The sequence below is a fragment of the Balaenoptera borealis genome (assembly GCF_965194805.1).
Source record: "Balaenoptera borealis genome assembly, chromosome: 2".
Classification (NCBI taxonomy): Eukaryota; Metazoa; Chordata; class Mammalia; order Artiodactyla; family Balaenopteridae; genus Balaenoptera; species Balaenoptera borealis.
Window position 1 is genome coordinate 113,628,026 of NC_138867.1, and position 20,677 is coordinate 113,648,702.

At 36.4% G+C, this 20,677-nt stretch overlaps 1 protein-coding gene across 3 annotated transcripts in view; it reads right to left on the reverse strand.

The window, feature by feature from the left end:
• Positions 1-20,677, reverse strand: part of CDKL3 (cyclin dependent kinase like 3) — a 113,364-nt gene that overhangs the window by 73,872 nt on the left and 18,815 nt on the right. For all 3 annotated transcript variants that reach the window (XR_014241131.1, XM_082378938.1, XM_082378939.1), the window contains exons 5-9: positions 10,991-11,103; positions 8,806-8,945; positions 3,203-3,291; positions 894-1,047; positions 459-787 (exon numbers count right to left, since the gene is read on the reverse strand). Coding sequence is in view for 2 of the 3 variants with exons in the window: in XM_082378938.1 (XP_082235064.1) it covers positions 459-787; positions 894-1,047; positions 3,203-3,291; positions 8,806-8,945; positions 10,991-11,103 (825 nt within the window). In the remaining variant the exon portion in view is untranslated. The remainder of the gene's footprint in view (positions 1-458; positions 788-893; positions 1,048-3,202; positions 3,292-8,805; positions 8,946-10,990; positions 11,104-20,677) is intronic.

A 20,677-nucleotide genomic window follows, 5' to 3' on the forward strand; every position in this document is an offset into this window, starting at 1 on the left:
CAATATGCTGTTTTTCTCCCAAAATTTGACCTTGAAAAGCTACTTGACTACACACGATTATTTTCAACTATCTTTTCTCCATTTAGACAATTTGCTACGATACGAAAATAAAGCTTACTTTATTATTCAAAGGCACATCAATACCAAAACTGAGGTCACACTACATTTTTCTCTTCAAATGGGAAGTAATTTTTCTGAGGGTCTTTTTTTTTTAATGAGGTTTTTCCAAACAGCATTAGTGAAAAACTAAACACCTAGATAGCCAAGAAAAGTTATTTCTTCTGTAGCATTCATACGAAGCACTTAGTAATGGCCCATTATATGATTATAATTTCAATATACCTTCAAATTCAGTTTATATATAGACACTACGAAGTTGATTCTTTGAAATACCATTATATAAAAACACTGTATTACTTAGGTCCATTACCTTCTGTTTCTTTTCTGTTAAAACTCACCTTGAATTGTAGTGGGAGAGATTTGAATTAGGATTTGAAGCCATCAAATTCCTGCTAGTTAGATTGATGGGTGGCATCACCATACTACTTCCAGCATGTGGATCGTCTTTCATGCCCATAGAGTTAGGGCTGGGATTGACAGGGTTTGGTGGTTCACTGATTACAGGTTTTATATCTTGAGACATAGTATGAGCAATTTCAACTGCATCCTGTTGACAATGTCCACCTTCACACTCTATCTTTTCTGGTTCTAAGATATCTCCTTTTCCTCCTTTAACTTTAATAACTCTGACTTTGATCTCCTTGGGCTTTTTCTCTTTTTCCATTTCCTAGAATAGATACATCCAAAATCTGAGTCAGGAGAACAGTTATTTTTATCATTAGAGTACTAACTATAAAATAGTTATACTGGCTAAAAAGAAGACCAATTTTTACCTTTCCCAAAACTGAAGTACTTAGCAGTGTATTAGTATAAATTGTTTTTCTATCATCTTTCATAAATTCATTTTCTTTAGAATTCTCTTTTGGCTTTATGAATGATTTGACTTTTGCTTCTTGTAGCAATTTAGCTCTCAGTTCTGGTATGAATCTGATAAAACAAGCAATATCAAATACTTTTATTTATGTTGATAGAGTATTTTATCTTTAAAAAACTTTCTAATCAATTAATTTGCATTTGAGCTACAGCATAAATAAGTTATCAGTAATGCATGCAAAGAGATGGCACAATATTTACCTAATACAAATTGTTTCCTGGTAAAGATACATCTTTCTAAAATTTTTCCATGGTAATCTACTATTAATAAAACTTTTACAACATAGACTTATATGAATTAGATTCCTTTTTTGATGCAAAGTTTACTTAATAAAAGCATTGTTTTTAATTTTGATAAATATACTATTCTTTTCAAGGAAGACTCAGGCCACTTTGTCCCTTTTGTGGTTCTTCAAAGTAACAGGACTTAAAAGATGAACTAGTTTCTAAAATTTACTCTAGAGAAATATTTTCAGAACAAAATGTAATAGAATACATCAATATTGAAGGGAGGGGCTTCCCTGGTGGCGCAGTGGTTGAGAATTTGCCTGCAAATGCAGGGGACACGGGTTCGAGCTCTGGTCTGGGTGGATCCCACATGCCGCGGAGCAACTGGGCCCGTGGGCCACAACTACTGAGCCTGCGCATCTGGAGCCTGTGCTCCGCAACAAGAGAGGCCGCGATAGTGAGAGGCCCGCGCACCGCGATGAAGAGTGGCCCCCGCTCGCCGCAACTAGAGAAAGCCCTAGCACAGAAACGAAGACGCAGCACAGCCAAAAATAAATAAATAAATAAATTTATTTATTAAAAAAAAAAAAAAATTGAAGGGAGATTGTTTTGGTTTTAGTTAGGCTTTTTTAAAGTTATTTATTGTTTAATAGAAAATCCATTCACATGGCTCAAAACTCAAAAGGTTATACCGAAAAGTCTCCTTCCCACCCCTCTCCCGGAGTTGCACAGTTTCCCTCCTTGAAGCAGCTACTGCCATCAGTTTGGGACTGAATGAATTCTACCATGAATGAATTCTTCCCTAGAATTATAGTAAAGGGTAGTGTGAGGAGATGAATAACCAGTATCATTAGTTTGGCTGAATAAGAAAATGGCACATTTCTGTTAAAACTTCCTTGCATTGCAGAAGGTCCGTGAAAAAAAGAGGCCTCTTATCCAAGTAAAAGGTCTTCCCCGAAACATTTTCTGAGGCTTCTATTATTGGAACTCAAGAACTTTCACCCCATAATAGTAAAAACCTAATATCTAAATACCCAAGAGAAATCAAATTAGTCTATGTAGAATTGATAGGAAGCAATTTTTTTATTCAATAACTGACCCTTCTTATCAATGGCACTTTTAATATATCTTCTCTTTTTTTAGATTAAAATTCCTGAAATGCCTGAAGTTCTAGTTACTCTCAAAGATTCCCTTTTCTTTGCCTTTTTCTATTTTGGTCTATCTTCAATGGAGGTCCTGGTCTTTTCTATGCCTGATCTTAACTCCATCACATTTTTAATTAATATTCATGTTTGTGACCTCATATCCAAAGGCAAACTGACTGATTTTGCAATTAATGAGAAAGTTTTCCTGTTTCTTTCAAAGCCCAAATAGAAAGTGGTGTGTTTTTTTAAAAAGCATGGCTGACTTATGAATCTACATTGTCATTATATATTTTAGATACAATGTGAGACAGAGACAGGCTTTAAGAGGCATGGTCCCTGTCTTCAAGGAACTTCCAGTTCGGTGGGGAGAATAAAACAACAGGAACTGCAACAGAGAGTAAGTAAAGCAGAGAAAAAAAATCATCTGGGAAATGAATGCTAATTGTAATATATAGATCAGAGATGTTATCAGAGAGGAAAAACTGGACTATTCTGAGTCAGAGGTCTAAATGGAAACAAATCTAGAAAGTATTGATTGTTTATTTAATGTTATCTCTGGCCTATAATGAGAATTGAAAATGCATGTGAAGAGCTTAGCACACTGCCTAGGACATAGTAACTGTGTAATGAATGTTATGTACACTTTTTTTTATTATTAGAATTTTCACCATGACACCTGTAAGTCTACCATATACTTAGTCAATACAGAAACTCAGTAAGTTTTTGATAAATTGAATTCTTCTGTTGTGTAACATTAACCTACATAGCAATTTTCATGCTAGTAAAACATCCTAACATAAAACATGAAAAAGTCCACACTCACTCAAAATGCTTACTTTTCAATAAATCCATCTCTAGTAAAATACTCATGATGCAAAAGATCAGTAGATGATATCCTCTCAGCAGAATCAATTTGTAAACAAGCCTAGAAAATGAAAAAAGATTCTATGTTAAACAAACTCTTAACAGGGCTCCTAAAGGTAAATGTTAAATTTATTTCACAAATGTAGGTGTAATTAATTACCCAGAGCTAAAAGAGTTCTTGAAAAGATGGAATTAGACCTCAGGAATTTCTGACAGTAAGTTCTGACCACTTATTTCCCTAAGAAATTTGTACTTGTAAGGCATTATTACAGGTTAAATGTCCTGTGATTCTAGCCAAAACAGAAGTCGGTCTATTTCTGCTGGAATTAGCAGGAATTAATTAGCTCATTTTGATCCTCTTATCAGCCCTGTAAGGTGGAAAGTTCATGGATTATCATTTCCATTTTACAGAACTAGAAGCATGATTAGTGATTTGCCAAACTAGAATTTTAATTCATATTGTCTGATTACTAACCCAGTGCTCTTTCTATGGCATAAAACAGTTTCACAAATATCCAAGCCCCAAATCTTTCTATAACCCATTATCAGAACAGCTCTTTTCTGTTTCCCTAACTTGGGAGGACTTCAACTGAGTAGAGAACCAAAAATCCCCCACAAAACAAAAAGAGACAATGGAAGTAAGAGTTTTGTATAAGGGGCTTCCCTGGTGGCGCAGTGGTTAACAGTCTGCCTGCCAATGCAGGGGATGCGGGGTCGAGCCCTGGTCCAGGAAGATCCCACGTGCTGCGGAGCAGCTGAGCCCACGTGCCACAGCTACTGAAGCTCGCGTGCCACAGCTACTGAGGCCTGTGTGCCACAGCTACTGAAGCCCACACACCTAGACCCTGTGCTCCGCAGCAGGAGAAGCGACCACGGTGAGAGGCCCGCGCACCGCAGCGAGGAGTGGCCCCCGCTCGCCGCAACTAGAGAGGGCCCGCGCACAGCAACGAAGACCCAATGCAGCCAAAAATAAATAAAATAAATAAATTTTTAAAAATTATTTTAGGGGCTTCCCTGGTGGCGCAGTGGTTGAGAGTCTGCCTGCAAATGCAGGGGACACGGGTTCGAGCCCTGGTCTGGGAAGATCCCACATGCCGCGGAGCAACTGGACCTGTGAGCCACAACTACTGAGCCTGCGCGTCTGGAGCCTGTGCTCCGCAACAAGAGAGGCCGCGATAGTGAGAGGCCCGCGCACCGTGATGAAGAGTGGTCCCCACTCGCCGCAGCTGGAGAAAGCCCTCGCACAGAAACGAAGACCCAACACAACCATAAATTAATTAATTAATTAATTAATTAAAAAAAATTTATTTTAAAAAAGAGTTTTGGATAATAAGATGCACATAATGAATCTATATATAATTATAAATAGAACACATTTCTCTAATCAAAATATTAAATATAGAATTTGAATAAAAGCTATTTGCCTTATAATATTCATTCTTCCTCTAAAAGAAGGCAAAACATACTAATAATAGTTAACTTTTATTTATGCTTACTATGTGCCATACAACACTCTATCTAGCCTTTTCCTATTACTTGATCCCAACAACAATCCTACAAGGTGGGTAGTATTACTATCCTCATTGTACAGATGAGAAGACTAAGGCCCAGAGAGGACAAGTAATTTGTCTAAGATCTCATAAATAGAAAAGATAGTTAAAGTCCAGAATATCCAAAGTAATTGCATACAATATTACACTTTTGTTTATTTCAAAAGGTGTATGTTTAAATTGATTCACAGAAAAAGTTGTAGAGATCTGCTATACAACAATGTGAATATAGTTAACAACATTGTACTGCACATTTTAAAATTTGGTAAGAGGATAGATTATATGTTATGTGTTTTTTACCACAATTAAAAAAAAGTTGACTCACAAAGTAAAACTGAGTCCATTATCATCTTTATGATGTGGGAATATTCAGATCCTTAAGACTGCAACTAGCTAAAAATATGTGCTTATTTTAGAACATAATAGTTATCCAACAACAAAACTTAGGAAGAAAAATGCTAAAAGGTCATAGCCTATTAGAAGCAGATAAATATTCTTTCTGTGAATAATATAATTCACAAAATTTAAATACTTGCCCTAGTTTGGAAAATGTAAAATACCATACTTTGAGAAACAGACTGGCAGTTCCCCCCGAAAATATAAATACACATCTACACAAAGACTTATAAGTGAATGTTAATAGCAATTTTATTTGTAAAAGCCAAAAAGAGGAAACAACCCAAAACAGGAGAATAGATAAAAAATTGTGATATATCCATACAATGTAATACTACTCAGCAATAAAAAGGAGCAAACTACTGATACACACAAAAACATGAACTGAATCTCTAGACTACAATGCTGAGTTAAAGAAGCCTGACATAAAAGAGTATATACTGTTTGATTCCATTTGTAGACTATTCTAGAAAATGTAAACTATAGTGACAAAGTAAATCAGTGGTTATCTGGGGATAGGAATGAAGGGAAGGATGGATTACAAAAGGATGCAAGGACATTTTGGGGAATGATGGAAATGTTAGGTATCTTGGTTGTAGTGGTGGTTTCACAGGTGTTTACATCTATCAAAACTCATCAAATTATACACCTGAAGTACATATAGTTTACCGTACAGAAATTATACCACAATAAAATTGTTTAAAAAATTTAATTCTAGGAAAAAAATACATGCTCTACACCAGGTATTAAGATGTATTTTAGGGGGCTTCCCTGGTGGCGCAGTGGTTGAGAGTCTGCCTGCCAATGCACGGGACACGGGTTCGAGCCCTGGTCTGGGAGGATCCCACATGCCGCGGAGCAACTGGGCCCGTGAGCCACAACTACTGAGCCTGCGCGTCTGGAGCCTGTGCTCCGCAACAAGAGAGGCCGCGACAGTGAGAGGCCCGCGCACCGCGATGAAGAGTGGCCCCCGTTTGCCGCAACTAGAGAAAGACCTCGCACAGCAACGAAGACCCAACACAGCCAAAAATAAAATAATAAATAAATAATAAATAAATTAAAAAAAAAAAAAAGATGTATTTTAGGGAATTCCCTGGTGGTCCAGTGGTTAGGACTCGGCGCTTTCGCTGCTGGGGCCTGGGTTCAATCTCTGGTTGGGGAACTAAGATTCCGCAAGCCGCGTGGTGCAGCCAAAAACCAAAAAGATGTATTTTAAAGTTACAGTAATCAATCAAAACTGTATCTGTACTAGAATAAAGAGAGAAATCAACAAAATAGAAACAGACCCAAGCATGTATACGCATTTTGTCTATGATAAATGTGGCGTTCCAAATCACCAGATTATTCAAGTTGAAAAAAAGTAGTTACAAAATATACAACAAAAGACTAATATGTTTATTATTTTGCAAATCAATATAAAAAGATACTTGAAATGACAAATAGGTTAAGGATTCTTAAAATAAGAAATACAAATGACCAATTAATATTAGTAAAACGTCCAACTTTCCTGTTAACGACCTAAGTGCAATTTTAAGAAAGGTACTTTATTTCTAGTTTATTAAGTTGGCAAATATTTTTAAAATTATAATATTCTGGGACTTCCTTGGTGGTGCAGTGGTTAAGAATCCGCCTGCCAATGCAGGGGACACAGGTTCGAGCCCCGGTCCGGGAAGATCCCACATGCTGCGGAGCAACTAAGCCCGTGAGCCACAACTACTGAGCCTGCGCTCTAGAGCCCGAGAGCCACAACTACTGAGCCCATGCACCACAACTACTGAAGCCCATGCGCCTAGAGCCCGTGCTCCGCAACAAGAGAAGCCACCGCAATGAGAAGCCCACGCACAACAATGAAGAGTAGCCCCACTTGCCACAACTAGAGAAAAGCCTGCACACAGCAACGAAGACCCAATGCTGCCAAAAATAAATAAATAAAATTTAAAAATAAAAAAATTATAATATTCAATGTTAGATTGAGAATGGAGATTTATATCCAGTGCTACTTGAGTATAAATTAATGAAACCTTTCTGGAGAAAAAAATAGCAATATATATCAAAAGTCCTAAAAAGTGTAAACCCTTTGGTCCACTAGTCACACTTCTAGGAATTTATCCCAAGCAAACAATACAAGTTCATAAAGACATATAAAAGATGTTCACTGTAGCAACTTTACCAATAGTGAGAGAAAAAACCTGAAAACAAATGTCCAAATTGCAAGATAAGTTAAATAAACTATAGTACAGTCATACAATGAAACACTATGTAAGCCCTAAAATTATGATGTAGCTCCATATTTACTGACATGCTAGTATGCTTAAAATATACTGCTAAGTGAAAATAAACAGGTTACATAGCAGTGTGTAAAGTATGATACCTTTTAAAAAGCATAAACTTCTATGCATGTAGTTGGTTGGGAAAAGCCCAGAAGTATATAAACCAAAATGTTAATAGTAATTGTTCCTGGATTGTGGGGTTGGGAAAATCTTAACTTCTCCTCACTGTTTATCAAGTATTCCTATTTTTCTTATGATCATTATGTATTCCTTGTATGATCAAAACTATGACATGAAAAAAGAAAGAAATTAAAGTGAAATGTAGTAAACAAGTCTTATCCTTTAATAAACTCTAGTTCTTTCCAAGTACCAAAGAAAACAACCATCTTCCTTTGATAATAGTCTTTAGATGTTACATGTCATATGTTTAGTTTTATCTAAATAACAGCAACAACAGTTAACGTTAACAACATTTGTTGACAGCTTATTCAAGCCTCTGTGCTGAGAATATTTCTACCATTACCTCATTTAATCCTCCAGCTCCAGAAAATAAATATTGTTAATGTTGTTTTATAGCCCAGTAAACTGAGGCACAGAGATTGACTTGCTCAAGTTTACAGAGCTAATTAGTGACAGAGCTGGGTTTTAAACAAAGTTCATGTGAATCCAGAGCCCCTTCTTATAAACACCACACTATACTTGCTTTGAAATTTAGGTAACCACTTTTTTTAAGGGCTGTACATTGGAAACAAGATACCTTAGTTGACCCTGGGAAAGGAAATTCGCTGGAAAGAGAAAATAGAAGCAAGTAACTCTCACATTTTGAATTTTGTACTAAGTATGCTGGTATATTTATTATGCAGTTCAAAATAAAATTTAAATTTTAAACTAACTTAAAAGTGCTATATAATGTTTTTGCTTCCTCCGATTCAACCTGAACTTTGGTACTGGTGTATCCTCAAACAACATTAAAACTGCAGCTGCGAATGCCTTGTGCATACCTTAGAATACCACTGTACAAGGAACAAATCCCTTGGGTAGATTGCTAGGAAGACTGGCTGTTAAGAGGTGTTGATAAACATGGTAGGTCCTTAAAATTTTCCAGTTTATCCCTAATTATCAATAAAATTGGGATAAACAAAAAATAATAGACAGGATTACCCCAGGGGCCTTTCATTTCTAACAGTCTGTGACTTTTAATTTCTCTGAACTTAAGACATAAAGACAGAGGAATATAGTAACTTTTAACAGATAACATTACTTCATGAATCCTTTTGGAATTTCATTAAAGTAATATCCTAAAACTGTATTATAATTTATGCAAATTTCCCAGAATAAGTCCTTAATCTCTTAACATACATGAACAATATCTGCCAACAATCCATTTAGCTTTGGGTATTTTTTTCTTGCATTTTTGGGGTGTTGAACTTGAGGAAGGACCACCCCAGCAAAAATGGGATTCTTGGAAAAGATATTCTGCAAGTGAGGTGTCAAATTGCCTGAAAAGAGAAAAAATATATACATAAGAAAACAGGGAAATTATTCTATAATCAAAATAATAAATTGTTATGTAGTTTGCATTAAATTACTAAAAAGGGAGAGTAACAGTTAAGTTCTTTTAATTTTTTAAAGTTGAACAAGGAACTATCTGAATACAGCATAAAAAAATGTGAGTTTCCCCAGTAATCTATTGATAGTACACAGGCAGTAGAAAATATAAAACCACATGTGCATATTCTTTTCCCAAAATACAAGACATATTATATAATGCCATCAGAAAAGGCACTCAAACTTTTACATATTTCTATAAGGGTATATAAATGGCTTAACTAGCAAGTGTTCATCAGCAAAGCCTTACTCAAAACAGCTAAAATACTAAAATTATATAGAAATACGGATCCTGCAAAGAAGAAACAAGGCTATAGAGTAGTAGTAGAATGGAAAGAACTATAAAAAGGAGTGGAGAGAGCTAAGTTCTAGCGCTAGTTCTGCTATAACTAATTCTGTGACCTTGGGCAAATCTTCCTTTTCTGTGCCTTGGTTTCCTCATTTGTAAAATAACAAAACTGATCCCACCATCTCTAGAGGTCCTTCTAACATTAATCTCATAACCAGAACTTTAAAGATGACAGAAAAAAGTATGATGTTTTAAGGCTCTGAACTGTATCTTTAATCAGTATTTACCCAGATTCACAGTTTTTATAGTTGTTCACAGTACCTTTCTCATGATCCTGTAATTACATGTTTATGTATAGCTTCCTCACCACAAAAAAGGCTCCTCAAGCTCCTCATTCAGAGGTATATATATATAAAATCCTTGAAACTCCATGAGCAATGCTAACCATGAAAATGTTTTGGTAGTCAAAGCAGATCAGCTCTCTGCTTATCTACTGTGGTTTAAAAAAAAGTTTTCTCAGTATATAATTGGTTTTCTATTTCCAGGCACTTTTATTTATTTATTATAAATTTATTTATTTATTTATTTATTTTTGCCCGTGTTGGGTCTTCATTGCTGTACATGGGCTTTCTCTAGTTGTGGCGAGTCGGGGCTACTCTTTGTTGCGGTGGACAGGCTTCTCATTGCGGTGGCTTCTCTTGTTGTGGAGCACGGGCCCTAGGTGTGTGGGCTTCAGTAGTTGTGGCGCTGGGGCTCAGTAGTTGTGGCTTGTGGGCTCTAGAGCGCAGGCTCAGTAGTTGTGGTGCACGGGCTTAGTTGCTCCATGGCATGTGGGATCGTCCCAGATGAGGGCTCGAACCCGTGTCCCCTGCATTGGCAGGTGGATTCTTAACCACTGTGCCAACAGGGAAGTCCTCCAAGCACTTTTAAAAAGCATCAAAATCAACTCTATTACTTAAAAGTCCTCTTTGAAAGAAGCAAATATTTGTAGAAGCCAAAATTTTAAAACAACTTTCAGACAAACTGAAGTAGGTTTCTATTTTACTATTTTTCTTAGTATCAACCATCAAAACATGGCATAGCTATTTGCATCCTGGCAAAGAAAAATATTATTTGCAAAAACAGAGGAGAGGGACTTCCCTGGTGGTGCAGTGGTTAAGAATCCGCCTGCCAATGCAGGGGACATGGGTTCAATCCCTGGTCCAGGAAGATCCCACACACCACGGAGCAACTAAGCCAGTGCACCACAACTACTGAGCCTGTGCTCTAGAGCCCGTGTGCCACAACTACTGAAGCCCATGCATCTAGAGCCCATGCTCCACAACAAGAGAAGCCACCGCAATGAGAAGCTCGAGCACCACCATGAAGAGCAGCCCCCACTCGCCACAACTAGAGAAAGCCTGCGTGCAGCAACAAAGACCCAACGCAGCCAAAAATAAATAAATAAATAAATTTATATTAAGAAAAAAAAAGACGGAGGAGAATTTTCTACCTTTTTTATCAGCCCAAAGCATCCATCTACTCCCATCTATCAAAAAAATACACTTCCCTGTTCTTATAAAGAAAACACTAAATTTGAAAATCAAGCAGAATTGATCTGTAAACACTTATTTGAGGCATTTAATGGCATATTTCAGTAATACCTACCTACTTTTAAAACAATTTTATGAAGTAAATCCAAATCAGAGCTGCTAGGAAGATAGGGATTTCCAGTGGCCATCTCAATAATCATACAGCCCAAAGCCCAGATATCCACAGGTCTGAAACAGACAAGAATAAATCACTTTTCATGGAAAAATATATAAAACATCTTTTCTGAAAAAACTTTTTTTTTTTTTTTTTTGGCTGCACTGTGGGGCTTGCGGGATCTTAGTTCCCCATCCAGGGATTGAACCAATGCCCCCTGTAGTGGAAGTGCAGAGTCTTTTAACCACTGGATCACCAGGGAATTCCCTAAAAAAGAACTTTTAAAATAAAGTTAAGGCTAAAGAAAACAGAATGGTTAAGTGGTATCATCTATCAATTTTCACTACAATATCATATAGCAACTTTAGGATATATATTAAATATTATCATGTTTTATTAGTAACTTAAATAGTTTATATTTAAATTGCATGAGAAGCCATGTAGCAGTCCAAAATAATTAATTATAATTCTAAAATTGTTTGAAATACTTATATAAGGGCATTATGATAAATGGTTTATGACATAGAATAGCTGAATACTAAAATCATCTTGTACTTAGAAAGTAAAAATTAAAAATCTTAAATATTTTACCACTTACTTTCATTTATTTATCTTAATGAATTGTGAGTCATCCATAATTCAAGCTTTTTTTCCCACATAATCAGTTTTTTAAATAGATAAAAAGATGCCCAAACTCACATTCAGAAGAAATTATAAATAAACACTATAATGAGATCTATTTTTCACTGATCCAACTGACAAAAATTATAAAATTTGATAACTGCTATGTTGGTGAGGCTATGGAAAATGAATACTCACATGTACTGCTCTGGGAGTATAAATTTAAACAACTTCTTTGGAGGAAAATTGGCAAAAGCTACTAAAATTTTAAATGTACATATTTTTGACTAAACACCTTTATTCTTAAGAACTTATCCAAAGATCTACTCACACATGTGCACAAAGATAAATTATAAGAGAATTTCACTGCAGCACTGTTTGTAGTAGACAGATTGGGAACAACCTAGACATCCATCAATACGGGAATAGCTATGTAAGTTTTTGTACAACCACACAATGAAATATTACTCAGTTGTTAAAAAGAATAAGGTAGGTCTATCTGCATGTGTTAATATAAAGTGATCTCTGAGATAAACTCTCAAGTGAAAAAAGCTAGATTCATTAAAGAAATCAGAGGAGATGTAAACGTAATAAATGGAGAGACATTCTATGTTCATGGATAGGAAAACTCAATATTTTCAAGATGTCAGTTCTTCCCAACTTGATCTATAGATTCAACGCAATCCCAATCAAAATCCAATTTGGAGGGGACTTCCTTGGTGGCGCAGTGGTTAAGAATCCGCCTGCCAATGCAGAGGACATGGGTTCGAGTCCTGGTCCGGGAAGATCCCACATGCCGTGGAGCAACTAAGCCCGTGCACCACAACTACTGAGCCTGCGCTCTACAGCACGCAAACCACAACTACTGAAGCCTGCGTGCCTGGAGCCCGTGCTCCACAACAAGAGAAGCCACCGCAATAAGAAGCCCACGCACCGCAACAAAGAGTAGCCCCCGCTCGCCGCAACTAGAGAAAGCCTGCGTGCAGCAATGAAGACCCAACGCAGCCAAAAATAAATAAATACATTTATTTTTAAAAATCCAATTTGAATATCAATAAATTGATTCTAAAGTTTATATGGAAAGGCAATAGAACCAGAAAAGCCAACATGATGTTGAACAAGAACAAAGTCAGAAGAAAGACACTATCTGACTTCAAAACGTACTATAAAGCTACAGTATGTGAGACAGTGTGATATTGGTGAAAAAATAGACAAAAAGATCAAGAGAACAGTATAGAGTGCCCAGAAATAGACTCACAGAAATATGCTCAACTGATCTTTGACAAAGGAGCAAAGGCAATTCAGGAAAGAAAGTCCTTCTAATAAGTGATACTGGAACAACTAGAAATCCATATGCAAGAAGAAATGAACCTAGACATAGAGCTTATGCTTTTCACAAAAATTAACTCAAAATGGATCATAGACCTAAATGTAATATGCAAAACTATAAACTTCTAGACAATAATATAGGAGAAAATCTAGATGACCCTGGGTTTGGTGATGAGGTTTTAGATACAATACTAAAAGCATAATCCACAAAAGAAAAAACGGCTAAGAAGTACATCATTAAAATTTTAAACTTTTGCTCTGTGAAAGACACTGTTAAGAAACTGAAAAGAGAAGCCACAGAGTTGGAGAAAATATTTTCAAAACCCATAACTGATAAATGAACTGCATCCAAAATATACAACTCAAATAAAACTCAATAATAAGAAAACAATCAGGGACTTCCCTGGTGGCACAGTGAATAAGACTCCACACTCCCAATGCAGGGGGCCCGGGTCAGGGAACTAGATCCCACATGCATGTCGCAATTAAGAGTTTGCATGGCACAGCTAAGGAGCCCACGTGCTGCAATTAAGGAGCTGCTGAGCCACAACTAAGGAGCTGGTGAGCTGCAACTCACCATGGATAGGAAAACTCAATATTGTCAAGATGTCAGTTCTTCCCAACTTGATCTATAGATTCAACGCAATCCCAATCAAAAAAGAAAACAATCAAATTAAAAATTGGGCAAAATATCTGAACAGACACCTCACCAAAGAAGATATACACATGGCAAATAAGCATATGAAAAGATGTTCAACATCATATGTCATCAGGGAACTGTAAATTAAAACAATAATTAGACAGATACCACCAAACACCTATTAGAATGGCTAAAATCTAAAACACTGACAATACCAAATGCTGGTAAGGACGTGGAGCAACAGAACTCTCATTCATTGCTGTTGGGAATGCAAAATGATACAGCCACTTTGGAAGACAGTTTGACAGCTTCTAACAAAGCCAAACATAGTCTTACCATACAATCCAGCAAAAACTGCACTCCTTGGTATTTAGCCAAATGAGTTGAAAAACTTATGTCCACAAAAAACCTGCAGATGAATGCTCATAGCAGCTTTATCCATAAGTGCCAAAACTTGAAAGCAGGTAAGATATCTTTCATCAGGTGAATGGATAAACAAACTGTCAGACATACATATGATGGAATATTAAGTGATTACAAAGAAATGAGCTATCAAGCCATTAAAAAATATGAAGGAACCTTAAATACACATTGCTAAGTGAAAGAAGCCATCTGAAAAGGTTGCATAATGTATGACTCCAATTATACAACAGTCCGGAAAAGGCAAGTGTATAGAGAGATTTAAAAGATCAGTGGTTGACAGGGGTTCAGGGAAAAGGAGGGAAAGATAAAATAGTAGAGCACAGAGGATTTTTTGGGCAGTGAAACTATTCTGTATGATACCATAATGGTAGATACATGACATTATACATTTGTCAAGACGCACAGGAAACACAACACAAAGACTGAATATTAATATAAACTATGGACTTTAATTAATGATAATGTATAAATATTGGTTTATCAACTCTAACAAATGTACCAAACTAATGTTAGATGTTAATAATAGGGAAACTGTGCTGTGCGGGTGGGGGTAGAGGGGATATAGGGAAACCCTGTACTTTCTGTTCACTTTTTCTATACACCTAAAACTGCTCTAAAAAAGTGAAGTATATTAATTTAAAAAATTAAAAGAGAGAAAAAAAACAAGATTCTATACAATATATATAGTATGTTCCTATTTCTGTTTAAAAGGAAGGAGATGTGTGTCTGTTTGTGTGTCTGTGTGTCTGTGTGTATTGCTAGATAATGATTTTAAGGAACAAATGACTTAACTGTGGTGTATACAATTTGTTAAGTCCACATTACAACAAAAACTGGATAATAGGAACTTAAAAGCTTGCTTACTTCACAAGTTTTAAGAACTTACAGCAGAAACTAACACAACATTGTAAAGCAGTTATACTCCAATAAGAAAAAAAAGAACTTAATAGAAATTTATAAGTTTTAGTGAGAAACAGTAAAATTAAGACCAACTTATTGCCTTCAAAGTTTTAAGTAAAGTATTTTTAGGCACTCTCCCTACAGTATGAAATTCCTACTCACCTCCTCCACTTCTAACAGAGGCACTAAAAACACTCCTACACAAATAAGTTCACTTTTTCCCAGCTTGTTCTGAACTTTCACAGTTCAGTTTGGTAAGGTAAGGCATTATCTGCAGAATTGTAAAGAATTATCTAGGCAGGTCTCTCAAAGAGCAATAGGAGACAAAATACATATAATTGATTGTCATTGCAGTGCTAATCTTAATGGGCTCCCCCATTATCTGAAGTATGACTAAGTCCTAGGATAACATGCAGGAATAAGAGGAGGATTAAAAAGAATCACATGGGGGAAGAACTTGGAGATCTGCTGACCTACTCTCCAGTGAAACTGCTGAAAATTATGAAAAAAAAACCCACAATAATTAAAACCACTAGAAATAGTCCTAAGGGCAAACAGTGGGGGAAGGACTTGGAGATCTGCTGACCTACTCTCCAGTGAAACTGGTGAAAATTATGAAAAAACCCCCACAATAATTAAAACCTCTAGAAATAGTCCTAAGGGCAAACAGCAAATGAAGAAATACCTATTCAAGAAAATCTATGAAGGGACTTCCCTGGTGGCACAGTGGTTAAGACTCCAAGCTCCCAATGCAGGGGGCCCAGGTTCAATCCCTGGTCAGGGAACTAGATCCCACATGCATGCTGCAACTAAGAGTTCACATGCCCAACTAAGGAGCTGGCAAGCCGCAACTAAGGAACCCAAGTGCCGCAACTAAAACCTGGCGCAACCTAATTAATTAATTATTTATTTAAAAAAAGAGAAAATCTATGAAAATTTGTTTAAAAAGATGACTATGTGGTATTTGAATCAAGACCACTCTCTCCCTCCTCCACTCTAGCTCAGTAAGGCAAAGACACTACCCTACACAGTTCCAGCCAAGAACTTCAGGCTTCCTTTTTCCCTAGCTCCCAGTCAGAGGGCTTTATTCCCAAGAGGAAAACTTCAGTATTTCTCATATTTTCCCCAGTTACCTGTTCCTGAGGCTAAGTCCTGGGTGAGTGTGGAGAAAAACTTCAAAACAGCAAGAGAAAAATAATTCATCACTTACAGAGGAATCGCCTTAAGATTAACAGTTGACTTCCCAATAAAAACAATCTAGGCCAGGGACTTCCCTGGTGGTCCACTGGGTAAGACTCCACACTCCCAGTGCAGGGGGCCTGGGTTCGATCCCTGGCGGGGAACTAGACCCTGCATGATGCTGCAACTAAGAGTTTATATGATGTAACCAAGGGTCCACATGCCGCAACTAAGGAGATCCCTCATGCTGCAACTAAGACCCAGCACAGCCAAAATAGATAAATAAAAATAAATAATAAATAAACATAAAAAAAAAAATTTAGGCCAGAAGGCAGTGGTACAACATATTCAAACTGCTCGAAGAAAAAATTATTAACTAAAAATCCTATATCCAGCAAAGTTATCTTTTAAAAATGAAGGTGAAATAAAGACTTCCCCAGGTAAACAAAAACTAAGAGAATTTGTTACCAGCATGCCTGCATAACAGGAAATACTAAAGGAAGTTCTTCAGGCTAAAAACAAGTGACCCCAGACAGTAATTCAAGTCCACACAAAAAACAATGAGCCCAGGTACAGGTACTTATGTTATTATAAAAGACTGTACATTACTTAACCATAAAAAAGAATGAAATTTTGCCATTTGCGACAACATGGATGGACCTAGATGGTATTATGCTAAGTGAAATAGTTCAGACAGAGAAAGACAAATACTGTATGATATCGCTTATACGTGGATTTTAAAAAACAAGACAAATGAACAAACATAGCAAAACAGAAACAGAATTATATATAGAGAGAACAAACATGTGGTTGCCAGAGGGGAAGTGGGTGGGGGAAGAGAGAACTAGGTGAGGGGGATTAAAAGGTACAAACTTCCAGTTACAAAATAAATGCACCAAAGGGATGAAACGCACAGTATGGTGAACACAGTCAGTAACTATGTAATATTTTTGTATGATACATATCATAACTAAACTTATCATGGTGATTATCTGAAATGTATAGAAATATCAAGTCACATAGGGTTATAGGTCAATTACATTGGGTTGACCAAAAAGTTCGTTCGGGTTTTTCTATAAGATATTATGGAAAAACCCGAACGAACTTTTTGGCCAATCCAATACTTTAAAAACAAACAAACTCATAGAAAACGAGATTAGATTTGTGGTTACAACAGAGGCAGGGGTATGTGGGGGGAGGGGAAAATGGATGAAGGTAGTCAAAAGGTATAAACTTCCAGATATAAGATAAATAAGTACAAGGGATAATGATAAATATAATTAACACTGTTGTATGTTACATATGAAAGTTGTAAGAGAGTAAATCTTAAGAATTCTCATCACACAGAAAAATTATTTTCTATTTCCTTAATTTTGTATCTATGTGAGATGATAGATGTTTACTAAACTTACTGTGATAATCATTTCATGATGTATGTAAGTCAAATCATTATGCTGTATACCTTAAATTTATATAGTGCTGTACGTTGATTACATCTCAATAAAACCGGAAGAAAAAAAGACAGTATAAATTCCTATTTTTCTCTTTTATTCTCTTGATTTATTTTAAAAGCAATTGTATAAAATACTATGCATATAGTATATTGTTGGGCCTATAACATATAGAAATGTAATATATGTGTAACATTATTTGCCAATAACAGCAAAAAGGAGGTAAGAGAGAGCAAAACTGTTTTGGCTAAGGAAATTACTATAGATTATAAAGTAATAATTACAACAAGGTATTTTTGGGTTTGTAACATTAATAAATTATTATACACAGCAAAAATACCACAAAAAGACAGAAAAGGGAATAAAGCTATATAGGAGTAAGTTTTCTATGTATATATCACTGGAATTAAGCTAATATAAATCTGAAGCTGATTATGATAATTTAAGGTGTACATAATAAACACTAGAGCCACCACTAAACAAATCCCCAAAAACTATAGCAAAAAAAATCATTAAAGAAATTGAATTGAGGGACTTCCCTGGCGGTCCAGTGGGTAAGACTCCACGCTTCCAATGCAGGGGACACAGGTTCGAACCCTGGTCAGGGAACTAAGATTCCCACATGCCGCACAGCGTGGCCAAGAAAAAAAAAAGAAAAAAAGAAATTGAACTGATACATTACAAGATATTCACATAATGAAAAAGGAAAGCAGTAAAATAAGAACAGAGGAACAAAAAAGACATGAGACATAAATAAAGAAATAAAGCAGGTGTATGGACTTCCCTGGTGGCACAGTGGTTAAGAATCCGCCTGCCACCCGCTCGTGTCTTGCACATTATTAAAGACGTTAATGACAAAAAAAAAAAAAAAAGAATCCGCCTGCCAATGCAGGGGACACGGGTTCGAGCCTTCGTCTGGGAACATCCCACATGCCGTGGAGCAACGAAGCCTGTGCACCGCAACTACTGAGCCTGTGCTCTAGACCCGCAAGCCACAACTACTGAGCCCACGTGCCACAACTACTGAAGCCCGCGTACCTAGAGCCTGTGCTCCACAACAAGAGAAGCCACCGCAATGAGAAGTCCGTGCACCGCAACGAAGAGTAGCCCCCGCTCACCACAACTAGAGAAAGCCCACGCACAGCAACGAAGACCCAACACAGCCAAAAATAAAATAAATAAACAAATAAATTTATTTTTTTAAAAAAAAGGATATATTAAAAAAAAAGCAGGTGTAAATCTAACTATATCACTAATAACATTAAATGCGAATAGATTCAACAATCTACTTAAAAGGCAGAGATTGTCAGCCTGAATTTCAAAAAAAACATAATTCAACTATATGAGGTTTACAGGAGACACATTTAATAAATTTTACACATTTATTCAAAGATACAAACATATTGAAAGTAAAAGGAATGAAAAAGCTACATCATGCAAACAACAACCACAAGAAAACTGGACAAAGTAGACTTCAAACAGAAAATGTTACTAGAGATAATGTTATAATGATAAAAGTGTCAATTCATCAGAAAGCTATAACAATTATAAACATGTTGAGAACAACTGGACAGAAGATCAACAAGGAAACAGAAGACTTGAATAACACTATAAACCAGTTAGACCTAATAGACATCTATCGAATACTTCATCCAATAACAGAATATACATTTTCTCAAGTCGCATGGAACATTCACCAAGATAGACTATACGGTAGGCCATAAACAAACCTCAATAAATTTAAAAAGACAGAAATGATACAAAGTATATTCTCCTATCACAACAGAATACAATTAGATATAAGTAGTAGGAAAATTTGGGAAATGACACATTACTAAATAACAAATGTATCAAAGAAGAAATCAAAAGGGAAAACAGAAAATACTTTGAGATGAATGAAAATGAAGAAACAAAACAAAATTTAGGGTATGTAGGTAAAGCAGTGCTTAGAGAGAAATTTACAACTATAAATGCCTATATTAAGAATTAAGGGGCTTCCCTGGTGGCGCAGTGGTTGAGAGTCTGCCTGCCAATGCAGGGGACCGGGTTTGAGCCCTGGTCTGGGAGGGTCCCACATGCCGCAGAGCAGCTGAGCCCGTGAGCCACAATTACTGAGCCTGTGCTCTAGAACCCGCGAGCCACAACTACTGAAGCCTGTGCACCTAGAGCCTGTGCTCCGCAACAAGAGAGGCCGCGATAGTGAGAGGCCCGCACACCACGATGAAGAGTGGCCCCCGCTTGCCACAACTAGGGGAAGCCCTCGCACAGAAACGAAGACCCAACACAGCCATAAATAAATTAAAAAAAAAAAAAAAAAGAATTAAGACAGACAACACACCTATCCCTATCTACACAGCAGCACTATATACAATAGCCAAGACATGGAAACAACTTAAATGTCCATTGACAGATGAATGGATAAAGATGTGGTATATATATATATATATATATATATATATATATATATATATATATATATATATATACAATGGAATACTACTCAGCCATAAAAAAGAATGAAATAATGCCATTTGCAGCAACACGGATGGACCTAGAGATTATCACACTAGTGAAGTAAGTTAGAAAGAGAAAGACAGACACCACATGACATCACTTATATGTGGAATCTAAAATACGACATAAATCAACTTACCTATGAAACAGAAACAGACTCACAGATATAGCGAACAGACTTGTGGCTGCCAAAGGGGCTGGGGGGTGGGGGAGGGATGGATTGGGAGTTTGGGATGAGCAGATGCAGACTATTATATATAGAATGGATAAGCAACAAGGTGGTACTGTATAGCTCAGGGAACTATATTCAATATTCTGTAATAAACCATAATAGAAAATAATATGAAAAAGAATATATGTCCATGTATCAATATAACTGAATCACTCTGCTGTACAGCAGAAATTAACACAACATTGTAAATCAAATACCCTTCAATAAAATTAATTTTTTTTTAAAAAGAATTAAGACAGATATCAAATCTACAACCTAACCTTCCATCATAAGACACTGGAAAAAGCAGAGCAAACTAAAACTACAGCAACCAGAAGGAAGGAAAACGTTATTAGATCAGATCAGAGTGAAGACTAATG